The following is a 13,689-nucleotide window of genomic DNA, read 5'->3' on the forward strand; positions in this document are numbered from 1 at the left end:
CGGAAAAGACGAAACAGAAGAAGCAAGCTGGAATACTCACTTGGCTGCGAAAACGTGTTTCGTTGAACTCCGAGTCCGAGGTACGAACGTGGTTGACAGCACCCATGGGCACTGCTCACAACAGAACTTCGAAGGAAGTAAAGGACGACGTTATAATCACACAAGTGAAGAGAATGCCCACGTACCGTTGCGTCTCTTTGCCTCCGGGCTGCATTCCAACAGAAGTTTTATTTGTCGCGGAAGGGACAAGTCACGTCGAATTGGATCCGAGGTCAGAAAGCGACTTCGACTCCAAAAGCACCAGAAACGGGAAAGGAGACGTTCAACAGCGTGCCATCGTCGTCTCAAAGGATCAGAGGAACGAAGAGTTTTTGCCATTTAAGGTTTTGAGAAATAACTGGGTCAGTCCAAATTAATGAACTGGAGGCGAGTGAGGGTATTTCTTCAAACTGGGACACAAAACCTGTATTCCTTTTTCTTGTTTATCATATCATTAAAGAAAGAAATAAGCATGTTGGTGAATTTTCCATAGCTCTAGATCTCTAATCAGTTCACCGCTGTCAACATTTACTTTGTTCCCATACATTTATTTAATGCAAAATCAGAAAACCTCCAATTTTGTTCACAGCAAAATTAAAATCGCAGATATAGGACTACAAAATCCGTTGGTTAAAAAAAACAAAACACAACACAACAACAACGAGTAACACAGGTTCAAAAAATGAAAACAGCGAACAAAGTTCAAAAAGCGAAACAAACAAGCCGAGTAGTTGTGTGGGGAGTAGGGGGGGGGAGATCACTTTGCGAGAAAGAAAATTCCTATCGTATAGGGATGCTTCAACCTTACACTAAGTCTGACAAAGCATAGGACAAACCTTTCCTCATACTACTGGAACGGCGTTTTGGTTTACAATTTATGATTAATCTTTTATTCAGATATTCTTGACTTAAATAGCTTTCCCGCTTTTAAATATCTATTTACAACAATATACAGCCATCATAATATTTCAAAAACTAAACAATGAACACTCCCCTTTCACCTTAGATTTTGGAATAAGACATTTCTTTAGCATTGAATTTGTACACCGCACACATTTATACCATTTAACTTTCTTTAAACATTTTTACAAAAATTGTTTCATAATGAGTCAAGCTAATCTTATGATTAAGAACTCCTTAAATGTAAATAATTCTTAAAGAAAATTTCTTTAATATGTATGAGCTGAGAGTAATATCAACCGCAGTAATATTAGTAATAATATTAATAATCATAATGATAACAACAACAATAATTATCATTATTATTATAATAAAATCAATAAGTAGAGTGGTCCGGCCTAGATGCATACGAATGGTCTTGAGTATTTCCTGCAACGGAACGATCCGAAAATTCATTTAATGGTCGTTACAAGTCGCCCCGAGCGCTTCTTGCGGCTTGTTGTCTGATATGGGCGTATGAGCATTGATATTCTCCGAGATGGCGTTCTTTAACCTGGTTAAGAATCCTTCTCTTTGGCCTTCGGATGAAACACTTAGACGGACGCGCAATGAGTCCAAAAGCTTGTCTAAGAGGTCCAAGTTTGCAGATGCACCAAATCGTCTGCTGAATTGAACACGGCTGAAAATGAGATAAGTGATGACAGAAGTCAGTCAAGAGCATTTTGTAAATGCAATTCAAAACCTAGGTTATCACGACCGGTCAATTACAACAAAAGAAAACATCACAAGGAGCCGATGATAACTCAGATGAACCACAAGCAAACTCCTCGAGGCGCGGGAAATCGCGGGTGACCAAGTTGAGATTGATTTGAGTTCTCATCTGATTGGTTGCGAGAGTGGCGCGAGTTTTCTGAACCAATCAAATAGCGAAGGAAAGCAAAACCATTGCAATCCCAACACAATTGAAACTCGCTCAATCTAATGAAAATTTTTTACAAAATAGTTATATTGCAGACAAAGTGTTCTCCTATAAAATCATCGGAAAGTTTCATACAATAGGACGTTGTTTCAGCTCGTAAAGTGCAGTTAGAAAAAGAAAAAAACTCTCACAATGGATATCTCCTGTAGTCGTCTGCGATGTTCCTCACTTGTTCGACCGTATCATCTTCATCAGCCTCGTTTCTGAACACCTCGTAATCAAACTGATACGGCAACCTATACTGGCCAGCCGACTCCCATTCGTCACTGATTGTCAAGCATCTTATTTGTGATTGGTTAGACAGATTACTGTAATTGTACGGGCTGACAATTATTCCAATGAAGGGTGCTCCGCCCTTTCCAAACCATTCCTGTTCACAGAAAAATTAAAAATATGAAGATATCTGGTTGTCTACTAAAGAAATAAACTAGCCCCAGTTGTTTAAAGGTTGAATAACACTATTTACTAGACAAATCTCAATTCGGTGGATAGCGCAGCAATCCGTTGGATAGCGTTATCCGTCCTTAATACAACTGGGTCCTGGCCTTTTGGCTGGGTGGTCCGGGATCGAGTCAATTTTATGGTCATGGGGATGGGATGTTGGGGGGAAGGGGAGGATGCTTTAATGCCGTTTCATAACATCGTTTAACCCTAGTCTGCCGGTTTGGAAAAGAGAAGTAGTTTTCCGAGGTGAGTGTGCGAAAGGTATGTCATTAAGCAATGTCAGCTCTTTGAAAGGGGTACCTCTTACAAACTATTTTAAAAAGAATAGGTACGGAGATGGACCACGAATACCCCTGTCTCGCCTTCCCTATAGGTAGACTCAAATGCCGAGCAAGGACAAAAAGAGTGGAGCAAAAACAAGAGTGACGTTACTTTTTCTCCTAACCCGAGAAATTCCATTAAACTGAAATAATCCCCCCCCCCTCCCTACCTTACCCCATTTACGACATGAGGAGTTACCTGAAATTTTGCTTGAGTTTCTATGTCTCGCACGGAAGGAATGGGAGCGAACGTGGGATGAGAGTGGTACCAGCCCACCACAGCCAATCCTCGGAGCGCTAAGTCTTCAGAGGCCTGCGTTTGAGATACAGGGTCCATTTCACACTGAAGTCCTGTGCTTAAGCTACGACAAGGGATCGCCTTGGAAACCTACACAAGCAAAACAATGAATAAACGGTTGAGACTATTTTGGCAACAAACGCAATCGATCAGTGTTCAAGTTTGTAAGGAACATAACTGACAACTCGCCTTCAATACTCTCGAGTCGTGTGAGTAATGTCCTCCAAGCAGACCTATCACCTCAGTGGTTGACATGTGCGCATGCGTGTCCATGACCACCAAGGTCTCTGATTGGATGTGAACATCAAAAGGCACAGCACCAAGCGAAGGAAACTTCCGGCAGGGAACGAGTAAGAACGGATCGTACGAGGGCTTGCTTCGGGAAGGTCTTTTCCTGGGGATTGACGGGGAGCCCTTTTCGTTCAAGGATCCATTGGGTGAAGCTTCTTTGTCAGGAGACAAGTGCTGGAAATTAAAGTTTTCAGATAAAAAAACAAGTGAAAAGTTTTAAGTTTAAAGAACACAAGAACACAACGCAAAGGCCTTCCCTGGTCTCTAACCCAGACCTTTTGGGCTCTATATTTGACCACCGCGTGTAAAATCCTCCAAGAGTAAAGATAGTTCTTTAGGAAAAAAAGGCCACAAGATACCTGTATCGTCATCCCTTCAGCTTTACTTGGATCGATCCAGTCTCCCTCTTCATTCCTATGTCGCTTTCTCCTCGGTCTGAGTGAATTTACCCAAGATTCCATATGAACGTTTACCTTTGCATCTGTAGCCTCGTCTTGCTGTCGGACGCGGGGAACTGGTCTATCCAAACAACCTTCGTTTATAGCCCCAATATCTTCTAAAAATGCGTGAACTCTTCCTATAGAGTTGACATCGCCGCAGTTTCGAAGCCCGCTCCTCACGGCCGTTTTGAAAAGGAAATTCGGTTTAGTTTTTTCCCACATGTCGAGAATGTAGTTGCGGATTTTCATATATCGCTCTGGTGTCTTTAAAGCACGCCCCATGAAAAATTCCATATTGTGATCTTTCTCTAAGTCCTGTATAACATTTCTGTCGATAGTGATTGGTTTAAGTGAAGTCACGTCAGCCCCAGGCTGCTCCCGGTCTAACGAGTCTATCAGTTCAGAGCTAGTCACTTCACCACTTGTCGCTGCCTCCCAGTCTCTAGCAGATACATCACCTCCTTTTTCACTTGCGACTGGCGCTCGAGAATTGTGGCCTGTATCTTTACTTTGAACACAATCGCTTTTCGAAATTATTTCTAGGCTCTTAGCGAGTCCGTCTGGAAAACACTGCTTCTCTAAAGATGATTCCTCTTCACATTCATTTGGCAAATGATTTCCATATTCCACACCATAACATAAACGATCATAGTTCTTCACCTCTTTAACTTCAGTTTCGTTTAAAGAAGCCATATCCAGGAATGATTTTGATAAAGATGAAGAAGTTCTATTTTCAGACAGCGTTTTTTTATCCAAATTCGGAGAACATCTGACATCGATAGCAGAGATGCCGGCCTCTGTTTTCGAAGAGTTCGGCGACATGCTTCCTGAAAGGATAGTGACAGAATTCTCTTCCAAAGTAATCTGTTGGTTTTCTACTTCTGCAGCGTGAACCAGAGCCGAATAAACAGCCTCGGGACATGATGTCGTTTGACCTGCAGTAAAGCGAATTCATTGAAATCAAAAAAAGCTCGTAAACGTGTTAATAGCGCTATGTTTCACATATGTCGCTATGAGAAGAGTAAAGGAGGATTAAAACGAGGAAATGATTGGACGAGAAAATATAAGAACGATAAGAGATTAATAAAAGGGGAGACTGAGACGAGAACAGATTGGGATACAAAAAATTAGGATTAACCCTAAGATTTGTATTGGTGAATACGGGATTGAATACAAACTAAGACGAGAGGAGAAGGGGAACGAGAATAGATTGTGACGAGAGGAGATGGGATTCAGAATAGACTGGGACGAGAGAAGAGGGGGACGAGAACAGATTGGAACGAGAAGAGATGGGAACGAGAAGAGATGGGAACGAGAATGGATTGGGACGAGAGGAAATAGGAGCCAGAGTAAATTGGGATGAGAGGAGATGGGAACGAAAATGTAATGGGACGAGAGGAAGAAAAACAACAGAAACGAGTAGATGACAGGAAAACAAAATTTTCCTAAGAGAAGGGAAACAAGAAATTTGAGAAAAGCTATTATTATAGTCAGGCACTCATCCTAACGCGATAATTGCTATCTGCACTTTAAATTTACGCCTTCAGAAGAATGACTTAAAGAGAAAAAAAAAAAACTGTTTTCACCAGTAAATTTTCATAACAATACTGAATATTTCAAATTACCGGGAATTAAATGAGTATCTGACTGTTCGCTATCAGATCCGTCCACGTCCACCTCAATATCTTCGTCATCAGATTCATCCTGTGCCTTGTCCACGACAACTGTAGGAAGTACAGATGTAGAATGGATCTCTGGATCGTCTTCCGAAATGATATTGTCATCTAGGACTTGCTGTATTTGTACTTCAGAAACGAAAATAGTTTCATTGGACTGTCCTTCTTTAGCTGCTCCTGACTGTGCGAAAGTTTTATTCTGCAGAAATGAAAAGGAACAGTGTTCCTTAGTTGAGCGGGGAAGTGCAGAGCAAGCGCCAAGCGCAAGGTCGACAGCGGAGAGGAAGGGAAAAAAACAACAACTTCGGCGGCTTTTATTCAGCTTGCACCCTGGTCAAAACTAGACAATAGATCTGAAGGTCTACGAGCAGACTAGTCGTTTAGCTGTGTTGTAACTGCTTGTACCAACGAACAACTCAGAAAAAAAAATACAGTTTGCAGTAGCTCTAGTTGATGGATTAAATTACGTACGAGCATATTTTTTATTCCAAGCAGTGTGCGTGTTTCACGCGTGCAGTGCGTGGGAATTGCATGCGCGTGAAGCGCGTATAATGCTGCGGCACACGGTACCTTTTGTCTAAAATATTGCTTAGCATAGTTCTTCACTTGCAGAGCCGTCCGTGTTTCAATCATGCTGGCTATCTTTGTCCAACTTCGGCCATACAATTCCTACAGCAAAAATCACTTTGCTATCAATTTTTAGATAAAGCACTTGGACACATACACAGAATATCACTTAACCCTGTAACTCCCAAGATCTCTTTAGTAATTCTCCTTACTGTCTGCCAAATGATTCTCACTCCGTTAGTTTGGAGAATTTGGTATTGGATCAATTAGCAATCCCATGATTGATATTTTTCTTTATTCTCATCACTTGTCTGAATGATATTGTATAGATATAGTAAGGAGAAATTCTGTTCTGGTCACTCTTTGGAGTTAAAGGGCTGACATGATTTTCAAAGATGTGGCGCTTCAAATTCCAAAACCTTACCTCAACACAACACTTTCTGAGTGTGGGCAAACACGAAAGAAGTATGAAAAAACCAAGGGAAGATGACTAGAAGGTCATTACATTTATCAACTAAACGTGCAACAGTGTACCTTGATGAAAAACCAAATTCTCCAAACTAGAAGTAGAATAACTGATCAAGTTTTGAGAGTAAAGTTCCCACTATAAGTACTTTGTAGTATACTTTAAGAAATAAGTACAAAATTTACATGGTCGATATGTCATTTCAGAAAGAAGTCTCTATTATCTTGAATAAACACCAAGATTTTATTTATTGAAGATAACTATTTACTTAGTATTTTAACTTACAAATGGTCATGAATAAGTATTGTCGATTTCGTCCATGTAGGTCCACACCAGCTCTACTCTTTTCAATTTTTAACCTACTGTAAATAAAGAAGTGATTTTGATTCTTGAGTAAACTTACCAATCCTTGTTCAAAGAGTTCTTGTTCCTCAATTGTCCAAGGTTTTCTGTGAGTTGCAGAAGGTTGTTCCCTACAACAACACAGTTTTCAAAAAAGGTAGAGCATTGCTTATGTGGACGGCATAATGCTTTAACCATTTCAGGAATCAGGAGGTTCAGATAAAATTTTTTGGTTTCTAAAATTCCTCCATCCAAAAAGCTGATTTATGTCCACACAGTTTTAGTACAAGACCCAGGGCTCGAACTTAACTTTTTTGTCTACTAGCAAAGTTTTGCTAGTAAGATTTTTTTTACTATCAAAAGAAGGAACCTAACTAGCAAATGTTTGCTAGAGGATATTTTTTAGACTCGTAACTTCAAAAAACCACTCGCATTTTTGCAAGTTTGCGAGTGCTAATTTCGAGCCCTGACAAGACCAAAATATTTGTAAAATGAATTTCAAAAAAATTCGAAACACATCAAGACGAAAGGTTTCATCAATTTGTTACAGTTAAATCAAGATATCCTAGTTGAGGCTTTTTTGAAATAACTTTGACACATGGCATTGTCCGTAAATTTTATATTTTTTACCTTTTGGGGTTCAACTTGGTGATGCCCTTTTTCGCATTTGAATTTGAATTCCTTGAAGAAAAAAAATGTTTAAAATAATTATTATTATCTATTGATTTTAATTGCAATCTACTTCAAAAAGTTATCACAAGTTGAATTTTGGAATTACTTTGTAACCCTTTAACTCCCATCAATGACCAAGACAGAATTTCTCCTTACAATATCAATACAATATCAAGCAGAAAAGTCATGAGAATAAAGAACAATGTCAATTATGGGATTACAAGTTGATTAAATACTGAAATCTTTGAAGTAACAACATAAAAATTGAGAATAAAGGTAAACACAGACCAGCATGGACTCCCATGTGGTTTTGTGGTCACGTTATATTAACGCCTTATTATAGTTTTTCTCTCACTAGCGTGTCTTTAACCCTTTAAGTCCCACTAGTGACCAAGACAGAATTTCTCCTTACACTATCAGTACAATATCAAGTAGACAAATAATGAGAATAAAGAAAAATATAAATTAGGGGATTACTAGCTGATCCAATTCCAAATTCTCCAATCTAACATTATATGAATTGAATGACAGACAGTTTGGAGAATTACTAATGAGATCTTGGGAGTTACAGGGTTAAGGGATTTCCCCTTTTCGTGAGAGACGATTTGTAAAATTTTTTTTCGGTAAGGGCTGATTGTGTATCAGACTCCAATGTTACATCAACATATTTTTTTAAAATTTTTAACTGCAGAGTAGTACATTGTGACAAAAGGCAATAAACATTTGTGACCTTTTGGCTTTTGTGTAGGCAGTATGGCAAATTACTTATCAGATCTGGGATGATAGGGTTAAATTTCTACATACAAGAAAGCAAGTATAACACAGTTGGTTCACTATAACTAGTGTAAGAATAGATTAATATGTTTTTTTGGTGAACCAGAGGTGAATAAGTAAGGAAGCCTATAAAAGTAAATACCACAATCTGGTGGCAATCGATATGTTTCATCAAGGTAAATAATCAAATATATGTTATACCTTCCAACACAAGTTTGCCTTTTCTTCTCCTCTGCAAAATTAAATGCGGTACATTAATATGGTTACTGCTGTAAAAACAAACACACAAACAAACAAACAAAACAATAAAACCAAACTAAATTCAAAATCAGTGTCCATGCCCCAACCTCAACCAAAACCCCCAGAATTTTGCAGAACATTTTGAAATTCTGTGCCTGTTTAAAATCAAAAGATTATAATTCAGTAATAAAACTAATCGCATGCCTTACCTGTTGGTATCTTGTCCAGTTTGATTGGTGTTGACCTGTAAGCATACATTCTACAATTCAAGTTAAGGAGCAACACTGTTCATGAAAAGGAGATATATAAAAATAAAATTTATTTTGCTGATGTTAAAAGTCTGCATTCTTGGAAAAGGAACTGAAATGAAGATAGTTTGTGTTGTTTCTGGTTAAATAAATTATACACAATACACACTACGACCTCTAAGTCTTTTTTACTTCACTTCTAAAAAATTGAAGCCTATACAACAAAAACAACACTTAAATATCTCCAGTCTCTTAACCCTTCAACCCCTAAGGGTGACCAGCATCTAATTTCTCCACACAAAATCACCCCTGAATCACACATTAAGTTCATGAGAATGAAAGTAATGATCCCTGGCTAAAGAACCTCTTAATTATTACACAAACTCTCCTTGTCAGCATCTTAGGAAATGTATAGAGATCAGTATGTAGAATATGCATAATGATATTAAAGGGTTGACTCTTGCACTTAACCTGAGATCTTTCCCATGATTCTCTGTACTATCAGCTATATGTTTCCCTGTATATTAGTGGAGAGAAGTTCAGGTGTGATCAAGGAAACAACCTCTAATTGAAAAGGTTTGGGTTATTCTGACTCATTACTTGTCTGTTGGATAATTTTGAACTTAGGAGAAACTTCCAGTTAATCACCTCTGGTATGAAAGGGTTCAGTTGAACTCATATATCAAAAATCTGGTACAATGACTTTAAATTTTTCAACACATATAGTAAGGATACTGTTCTTCTAGAATCATTTTCTCAATAGCTGAACGACTCTTGTCATCAATGCAAGGATCCAAGGACCAAACCTGTTAAATTTTAACGCTTATAAGTCATTAAGTACGAAGCTAATAATAATAATAATAATTTATTTCTATAGCGCATTTTCCTAATGCCCAAATGCGCTTTACAGAGACAAATTATCATAACCTATAATTATATAAAAATTTAAAGTCTAAAAATATGCTTGTCGAAAAAAGATAGGTCTTAAGCTTAGCTTTAAAAATAGAGACAGATGTGCTGCTTTTAATCTCAAATGGAACCGAGTTCCAGAGGTAAAGCATGCACACTGCCCTCAGGCCAATCAAATAATCAATTTGAGCTTGTGTGTTGGTTGCTTCAGTAGTATAATAATATTAGATGGAATCCTGATTTAATACAATTCCGAAAAAAAGAAATATTGTGATCAAATACAATTTTGTCATAAACGAAAGAATCACACTAGAAAATTCAGATTGAACTTATTATGATATTGGTACACTGTTTTTTTTTTTTTTTTTTTTTTTTTTTTATCGCGTTCATTTTATGTTGCGTACGCGAGCTTTAAAATATACACTCGAGGTTTGTGATATAAACAATAGCTGTTTTGGAAAAGATGCCTGACTCTTCAAATCAGTAAAATATCAAACATGACCTAAAGCTTCAGCGAATGATTTCCCCAAAATGTCAATATTTCATCTGTTCATGGTTTGGAAATATTTCATTGGATTATGGTTAATGGTTTTAACACTGTCAATCTTGCTTACATCAAATAACACATTAACACACAAAATGTAAACTTCTCACCGAATTTGTGTCTAAAAGCCATGAATTAGGATCGCAATATTCCGACGAGAATGGGCTTCCAGAGGGATTAAACAAATTCTGATTGCTGGCGTCCTTATCATACCTAAAAAATAATAAGTCAATATTTAAATTCAAAGCCTACGTTATGTATAAACAAACAGTTTAAAATGACCATCTCCTACCTTCGATTTAACATGGCTCAATTTTTATCACTAATCAATGTAAGACATGTTAAAAAGAGTTATTGTAAAACATATTATAATATCATAGTTTTCGTACCACTTATCTTTGTGATCGTCGTCAGCCAAGTCTTTTAAATTTGATACTTGCTGACAATCGGAAATATCTTCGACATCGATCTCCTCTTCTGCCGATTCCGCCATATTGAATTGGAATGGCGAAAAGACTGGAACGAGATGTAGACTGACTCTCAGGGTGGGGATGCGGTAATTTTGTCCGCCAAGAAAATTTTAACAAAGTATAACTAAATTTCTGTTTCACGACTTTCTCTCTCTCTTTTCCGTAATTCATTAGGTAAAGATAATTCTTTATGAACATCCTGTTTCAAATGTTCGAAACATATTTAATATTCTGTCCTCCTTTAAACATTGCCTTCGTTTTTTTTGAGAAAAAAAATGGCTTCACAAAGACATCTTCGGGAGCCCATTAATGGGCTCCTGACATCTTATTAGAGTAAGCCATAAATGGAAAATTGTGAATAAAGAAAAAAAAAATTCACTGAATAATTTCTTGCATTTAAAGCCCATAATTACAACACTGTCCTGAGGCCTATCCCGACGCGAAGGTGTTCGGTAACTTTTGAACACCTTTTGGCGGTTTTAGCAACCACGAGCAACTTTTGCTTTTTCTGAGCAATTTTTAAGTAAACTAGCCAGTAGATTAAGGAAAAACCCTGAGTCAACGATTTCACAGAAAACTTCAAGAGATGAGACGTACTCTGAGAATGCAATTAGTAGAGGTAATTGCGTTCAAGTTCCCTCATATCGTTCGGCAAGATGTCAAATGAAACATATGCATGTGGTTTGTTCCATTCAAATTATGCATGAGAATTCCCATATTTCCCCCATATTTGCAAGCAACTGTTTCTAGCCAGGTTTCAAGCCATTTTTCTCGACCGATGTCGCGAAAAATTTCTGTCACGGTCTAGGAATTTGGACACCCCATGAATTTGTAACATAATACCCTGAGGTTAAAATGTTGTGGCTGATCAGGCATTTGTATCTCTTGGAGACGGAATCGTTAGAAATCAACATTATATTTACGGCTACGGCCATTTCGAACCTCGGAGGTTTGCGCTTAAAGTTGAGTGTTAACGAAGTTTGCCCGCATAAAGATGTCGTCTGATGAGGAAACCATTCCAGATGACGATGGTTTGCCATATTTAGGAGAATACGATGGTGAAAGAAACGAACTGGATGAACGACATGGTTTTGGGCGAGCGAAGCTTCCCAACGGTGATACCTACGAGGGATATTACGAAAATGGCAAGCGGCACGGGAAAGGAACCTACAGGTGAAGATTTAAGTCTTATTTTGCATCAAGCAATCATAATTTGACATCGGTTTTTTTTCAGAACCCTCGGGTGTGTTTTGCCTTTCTTAGGAAAAACATAATTCGCTTGAAGTCGATTAAACTTCCGTTCTGCCATCGGAGTTGAAAAATTCCTTGCATGGTCTCAACGATCTCTGCCAGCATTGACTTTGATGCATGAAATAAAAGCGATTGTTTATTGTTTAGCGAAGATATTTGCGCGGCAACAAATTAACATTGACTTTGCTACATGAAATAAAAGCGATTGTTTATTGTTTAGCGAAGATATTTGCGTGGCAACAAATTAACATCTTCCGATGCTTTGACAAAGGCGCGTTTCAATGAAGGCCAAGGGCATTAATATTCGAGTTCTAGGGCAAGTTCGACTATAACCACAGCTGTGGTAGTATGCTTTCTCTTTCCGCATTTGCCCAACTCAGTAGTTGTGCTACTGTTGACGCATTCGAGCTAATGTTTATAATGACCTCTCAAATGTTGACTTGGTGAATAGTGTATCGTGACTATATCAGTCGCTTTGCTCATTCATCCATTCAGTTCACGTTTGGTCTTTACTGATGTCCCGTGGTTTACTCCTGCCGCTTGTTTATAACAATGCGGAATTCTGGCCAGAAAGGAGGAGATATAAGTGTTATTAGACGTAGCTTTTTGACGCTAGAGACAGGTGATCGTAGCGAAATGGCGATGTTTCGAAAGTTAAGCCCGCTTGGTTTATTAATTCAATTTTTTAACACTTTCACGCAAAGCCGTGTTCAGTCATGCGCACAAGGTCACGCCGTGAAAAATTCTTATCTTGAAAGTCGTGGTGAAGACTCTTCTTGAATAAGGTATTTATATCAGCTAAATCCTCTTTGCCATAAAAGTGCTTAATTTTCAATTAAAATCCTAAACAGAGAATGCAGTGGCCATTTATTTCTGACATATTCTCTATTTTTTTAATCACTAAAGAAATCCTCTCGTCATAAAGAGAAATATGTACTTCACTGCACGTACTATGAAACAAGGTGTTATGATATTACCATCACCCTCCCCTTCCGCCCCCCCCCCCAATTTCTGAAGAAAATGTTTTCTACCTATTAGTAAACTACAGATGAACCGTTTTGGATAGGACTGAGTTCAAATTCTAGGAACTGTAAGGAGCTAACGCCATCGCAACAAGACCTGCAAGACTATAGATTTTGCAATGGAAATCTAAAAACTGAGATTAAAACCAAAATATTTCTCTCTTTAAGATTCAAAAATGGAGCGCGCTACATTGGTTACTACATAGAGAGCAAGAAAAATGGTGACGGCGTGTTCTTATATCCAGATGGTTCCAAGTATGAAGGGTCCTGGATCAACGATTTACGAAGCGGCTTTGGTACTTACACTTACCCCAACGGAGACACCTACGAAGGGGAATGGATACAGGGGCGTAGACACGGCCAGGGAGTTTATACGTACAAAGCAACCGGCTCGCGTTACGATGGGAGATGGTTGCAAGGCAAAATGCACGATGAAGGTCAACTCATTCACTCAAACCACAGATATGTAGGTGATTTTGAAGAAAACAAGCCAAGAGGCCGTGGGAGGTACGTTTTCGACTCGGGTTGCGAGCAGATTGGAAAGTACGTATGGAAAGAGAAGGAGATTTTAAGCGAACATGAAGAGGACGAACCTGAAATTGTGATTTTACCGATGTGGGAGGGAAAAGAGATTTGCTCATTAACAGACGAACAGTGATAACTCCTACACAGCACTTACTGCATGCGAATTTATTTGTTTCAACATACCAGACACTTTGTTAATTTCGTATAAAGAACAGAGTGTTTTCTACTCAGGCAGATTAAATCAATTTTCAACTAATCACATTTACGCAAAC

General features: G+C 38.3%; 2 protein-coding genes across 2 annotated transcripts; one reads left to right on the plus strand and one right to left on the minus strand.

The window, feature by feature from the left end:
• Positions 1–900: 900 nt before the first annotated feature.
• LOC131780763 (deubiquitinase MYSM1) lies at positions 901–10,648 on the minus strand. The gene is made up of 14 exons (XM_059097362.2): positions 10,539–10,648; positions 10,260–10,362; positions 9,432–9,502; positions 8,658–8,707; positions 8,410–8,440; positions 7,393–7,443; positions 6,824–6,893; positions 5,958–6,056; positions 5,337–5,586; positions 3,631–4,646; positions 3,170–3,445; positions 2,882–3,070; positions 2,050–2,288; positions 901–1,618 (listed from the first exon to the last, which is right to left on the minus strand). Exons 1-14 carry the CDS (start codon positions 10,640–10,642, stop codon positions 1,396–1,398), a joined length of 2,772 nt encoding a protein of 923 aa, XP_058953345.2. The 5' UTR covers positions 10,643–10,648; the 3' UTR covers positions 901–1,395.
• Positions 10,649–11,485: 837 nt separating this feature from the next.
• Positions 11,486–13,673, plus strand: LOC131780765 (radial spoke head 1 homolog). The gene is made up of 2 exons (XM_059097363.2): positions 11,486–11,792; positions 13,061–13,673. Exons 1-2 carry the CDS (start codon positions 11,614–11,616, stop codon positions 13,548–13,550), a joined length of 669 nt encoding a protein of 222 aa, XP_058953346.2. The 5' UTR covers positions 11,486–11,613; the 3' UTR covers positions 13,551–13,673.
• The last annotated feature ends 16 nt before the right edge of the window (positions 13,674–13,689 follow it).

This window comes from Pocillopora verrucosa, chromosome 12 (assembly GCF_036669915.1).
Source record: "Pocillopora verrucosa isolate sample1 chromosome 12, ASM3666991v2, whole genome shotgun sequence".
In the NCBI taxonomy this organism is placed as follows: Eukaryota; Metazoa; Cnidaria; class Anthozoa; order Scleractinia; family Pocilloporidae; genus Pocillopora; species Pocillopora verrucosa.

Excerpts from the sequence above, each read along its gene's own strand:
- LOC131780763 (XM_059097362.2), bottom strand. The coding sequence starts at position 10,642 with ATGGCGGAATCGGCAGAAGAGGAGATCGATGTCGAAGATATTTCCGAT. Across the intron at positions 4,647-5,336 it reads AGATACTCATTTAATTCCCG|GTCAAACGACATCATGTCCC; the intron begins GTAATTTGAAAT and ends GCTTTACTGCAG. Across the intron at positions 3,071-3,169 it reads ACGACTCGAGAGTATTGAAG|GTTTCCAAGGCGATCCCTTG; the intron begins GCGAGTTGTCAG and ends TTGCTTGTGTAG.
- LOC131780765 (XM_059097363.2), top strand. The coding sequence starts at position 11,614 with ATGTCGTCTGATGAGGAAACCATTCCAGATGACGATGGTTTGCCATAT. Across the intron at positions 11,793-13,060 it reads CACGGGAAAGGAACCTACAG|ATTCAAAAATGGAGCGCGCT; the intron begins GTGAAGATTTAA and ends TCTCTCTTTAAG.